We start from the raw sequence: 4,392 nt of genomic DNA on the forward strand, positions 1-4,392 counted from the left end.
TATGTATCTCATTAACGTTGTCATACTCTGAATTAGTGGGAGTAAAGATCCATCGATTCAATATGGCAGTGAGTTGTCAGAAGGACAAATGTTTTACTTATACTTGATTACTTTTGCCTTTAATTATATTGATATTTGTCCGGCACTGTTGAGGAAATGTGCAAGTAAGCATTTCGCTGTACCGTTTATACCTGCTGGAAACTGAACGCGACAAATTAAACTTGTGTCAATGCAATAATTGTCATCACCTTCATCGTGCATGTTCAACAACATACTGTTGTCATGATTTGGTTGCTTAGTAGATCCAAATACATGGTTCTGTTGATTGAACTCATTGTAATTTTCCATGCCTACTAAAACGACGCTCTGTGTGGAAATGTAACTGTTAAAAGTTAAACCAAGGTAGAAGGCTACAGCTATCAACGTGTGTGTTTATTCACAAGTTTCAAACTAAAGAATGAAGAAAAAGGAGCAGGAAACACTCATCTACCATATCTGTTTTAATAAAAACACCATAAGTACATTGTTATAAAAACAATATTGGGATCACATCTGCATCATTGTAATATACAATACAAATATAGCTCAATCTGAGAAATTGACTTTTTTTTTGCAAAAAATATATACATATTTTCTAGGTATGACGAACAAAATACAGAAATCGAACATGGAATGAAAGATTCTTTCACATAAAGTCCAACATGTATCAACATCTAAGAGCTCGTTGGGTTAGGATGCATTGTTGTTGATTGTCATCCTCAGGTCGACCAGCACACTTGTCTTCATGGCGACAGCAGGACACCTGTGGCTGCTTGGGGACAGCGCCGCTGACCTGACACTTCGTAGTTTCAACTCCTGAATGTCTATCTATGCACATCATGGACTTCCACGTCGTTCCACTGCTGGATGTAAGACATAAGATGCGACGACATGTCATGCATGGCTGGCAACATCGTTCTTTCTGCTAATGATTCGTTCTGTTGCTTCCTTGATCAACGGCAGAGAATTCTGTCATCAGCGCATCCGTTCTGTGAAAAATAAGAGGAATGGATAATGGTAAGTTTTATGACACAGAACTTGATTTTAGCACAGGAATATGCAGGGGTCTCATTTTACACTTGAATCTGTAACAGGCCTATGGCAACAATACATTTGCTGCAATTGTTTTGTATACATACCTCCACAGAGATGCTGGCGAGTTCTGCATTGAGGGTTGTCAGAGGAGTGCGGGTTGCACCTGAGATCTGCTGCTTGCCCGGTGTGTCCAGCTCGACCTGCAGGTCCCAGATATAATCGATGACATGCTGCAGAATCTCCATCTTACTGGCTTTCTTGTTGGCTGGCAGAGTGGGCACCAGCTCCTTTAGTTTGCTGTAGCAGCTGTTCATGTCCTGCAGAAATACACTCATCTGCTCGTCCAACAGTGGGATCTTACACTTGGAGATGGTCATACTCTGCTCCGAGAGACAACGAACCACATCCTCAGTGTTTTTCAGGGCGCAGGTAGATCCGACAACTTTCATTTTCTTATTTTGTCGTCTTGAAAAGCAAAAATATAGGCTAAATATTTCTGCTACAATGTACAACAACAAAAAATAGGTAAATACCTGCTAGTTCTGTTAGAAAAGTTCATGTGATATCCTCGTCAGCGTTTCAAACGTTAAGTTTGTAGCCTACTTGACAGTTTGTGGCGGAGGTGAACTCAGGCTGAATTTATCTTTCCAGAGGGTTCGGGGAGTGACCAAAGCGGGAACATTTGAAGGGTTGGACCAATGAGAAACTCCCAGCTGCAAGGGAGGGGCGGGTTTCCAGTCTTCTCTCTACCAATAGAGACCGGGTGTTATCAATCTTTACAATCTGCTAAATGATGGTGTTACAAATGGAAACAAATGTGTGCTTTTTTTTCATGGTGTCCTGTGTGGGAACCCAGCTGTCCGTCGCCCGCGGACTCTGCAGGTGTAGAGACCGCCCGGAGACATGGGTGGGGGGCATATTCATGAAGAATGCTGCAATTACTAGATGAATAGGTTTTTAATTGTAGCCTTAACTGAGTAGACCGATTGAACTCAATCATACGGTAAATGGCCAGACCTGTCACAACAATATAGTTTTTTTATTGGTGATTTCTTTATATGTTTTAAATTCCAGTTCTTTTATAATCTCGATGAAATAGAGTAGCCAACCTAAGCATTCTGCTCATTCCAGCTGTGCATAATCATTTCTTACCCCAAATCATTGTGCTTATTTTTTTTATTTGCTTAAGTAGAAATATTACGTTTTTATCAAATGGAAAAGTGCATAATAATATAACATCTTATTATAAACTAAAGTTGCATCATCATATGGCCTTTCAACAAAGCGTATCCAATATAGACAAAGGAATCATCTAATTTGGCTGCTTGATGTTTATTTTATTTCACCATTATTTAACCAGGTAGGCCAGTTGAGAACAAATTATCATTTACAACTGCGACCTGGCCAAGAAAAAGCAAAGCAATGAGATAAAAAAACAACACAGAGTTACACATGGGATAAACAATCGTACAGTCAATAACACAATAGAAAAATCTGTATACAGTGCGTGCAAATGAAGTAAGGAGGTAAGGCAATAAATAGGCCAATAGTGGCGAAGTAATTACAATTTAGCAGTATTTTGTAGTATTGTATGCAAATTATGACTTGAATTGTAGGATAAAAAAAAGTTTAAATCTATTAAAACTTGCATTTCATGAGAACACGAATCTCATGGATCCACATAGCTTAGCCTATGCAATAAATCTCTTTCAATTTACAAATTGCATATTTCACACATTAAGCCTAAATCCTCCCGTTCCTCTTAAATTAGTCTTCCAATGAATCATTTTAAAGATTCTTTCACATGTTCCCACTGTGCGCTGGGCGGTGTGTGTGAGTGCGGCATTGAAATAGCATTGCTCTGCTCTGAACTGAATCTTCCCCAGATTGTCCAAACAAGCCGAAGCAGACTGGCAGGCGCCAGTGCCATGACGTCACCCATTCATGAAGTCCCTGACGGCTGTCAACCTGGCGCCGCGCGGGCGGTGTCCATGGAGACCGCAAACAACGGGCTTGCACTCCCCCATTCACCTGCGCAGCGCAAACCCTGAGAACTGGCTGCCCAAGATCGGCATTCATTTTCATTTATCAAGTTAAACCACTCTGAAGAGATTACCGCCCCACACCTGCAAACTGCCATTGTCACTAGCTTGCTCAAATTCCAAAGGCTAGTGAAATAAAAAAAGACAGAAGGCTTTGAATTTGCATTGATAGTTCCTGAATTCCTTCAGTTAGCCCCGCCCCTTAATTTGTCTAATACAATTCCTCAAGTAAAACGTTGTATGCATGCATAGGCTACATTGTATCTTTCACACATATATAAAACAAATTACAATGTTGCTATTTCAGTGTCTGTCTCTGGCTGGCTATAGAGTCCACCAGAATGAGATGTCTGCATGATAAAAAAATTAAAACAAATACTTGGATATTGTGCTGTTTACAACAAACTTGCAATTCATTCGGAGACAGAGAGCCAAACAAGAGAAGCCATGAAAATACAAAGTGAAAACGGAGAAAATTGTTAGCAAAAAAATCTGTGGTTTGAATGGGTAATTCACCATGTTAAAATATGTCATGAGAAACATATTTTTTTAACCAAAGCATGCATCCTTATAATGTGCATGTAATTGCTTATGGAAGTGTAATTAATATGTCAGATTTTCTCCCCTGGACAACCCTCTTAAACAAATTCCCTGCTTTTGCTTATACTAGTTGTGTAAAACTCTTCTTCACCAGCATGCCGAGAGAGCTGTGCCTGAGGAGAGTGACATCCTGTTCTTCCTCCGTCCTATTTCTCAGGTCATGTTGGGGATGGGGAGCGCCAGTGGTCTGAAACAATGGGAGTGCAGAGCAAGGATTGTGGGGGAAAATCTCGTCTGGAGCCAGTGAATCTGGAGCGCCCCTCTGCTCTCTCATCCAGCTTTTGTTCAGCTGCAACAGCTATCAGCACTTCCTACTGACACCAACAATAACTCCACACAGCTGGGCCCTTTTAATCTTGTTTACTGCACATCAAGGCGAGGGGGGGGCCAGGGGAGGGGGACAGAGAAAAGTGAAACAGATTAGATCCTGATTTTAACTGACAGAGAGGAGGTTCTTTCTGTAGTGATTCATTACAACTGGCTACTACTAATTGAGGTGTAAAAATGTTTTCTTGCTCTTCTCTCTCACTTCTCTGTTGTTGGAGCCTCCCAGATTTGTTGTGACACACTGTGGTTTGGAAGCAGTTGGTTGTTAGTTGAATTATATGAATTGTCATGGTGGAAATGTGGGGACTTTTGATCTCTCAACCTCTTTATTTCATTATTTATTTATTTT

At 40.6% G+C, this 4,392-nt stretch overlaps 1 protein-coding gene across 2 annotated transcripts; it reads right to left on the reverse strand.

Annotated features, from left to right (window-relative positions):
* Positions 1 to 477: 477 nt before the first annotated feature.
* On the reverse strand, positions 478 to 1,706 carry LOC120059339 (DNA-binding protein inhibitor ID-1-like). 2 transcript variants are annotated; one of them, XM_039008326.1, is made up of 3 exons: positions 1,608 to 1,706; positions 1,179 to 1,454; positions 478 to 1,028 (listed from the first exon to the last, which is right to left on the reverse strand). In XM_039008326.1, exons 2-3 carry the CDS (start codon positions 1,449 to 1,451, stop codon positions 993 to 995), a joined length of 309 nt encoding a protein of 102 aa, XP_038864254.1. In that variant the 5' UTR covers positions 1,452 to 1,454; positions 1,608 to 1,706; the 3' UTR covers positions 478 to 992. The 2 variants fall into 2 exon arrangements, with proteins under 2 accessions (XP_038864254.1, XP_038864253.1); XM_039008325.1 differs by having other exon boundaries at positions 1,179 to 1,706.
* Between the last annotated feature and the right edge of the window lie 2,686 nt (positions 1,707 to 4,392).

Source organism: Salvelinus namaycush, chromosome 14 (assembly GCF_016432855.1).
Source record: "Salvelinus namaycush isolate Seneca chromosome 14, SaNama_1.0, whole genome shotgun sequence".
Taxonomy (NCBI): domain Eukaryota; kingdom Metazoa; phylum Chordata; class Actinopteri; order Salmoniformes; family Salmonidae; genus Salvelinus; species Salvelinus namaycush.

Excerpts from the sequence above, each read along its gene's own strand:
- LOC120059339 (XM_039008325.1), bottom strand. The coding sequence starts at position 1,523 with ATGAAAGTTGTCGGATCTACCTGCGCCCTGAAAAACACTGAGGATGTG. Across the intron at positions 1,029-1,178 it reads TCGCCAGCATCTCTGTGGAG|AACGGATGCGCTGATGACAG; the intron begins GTATGTATACAA and ends TATTTTTCACAG.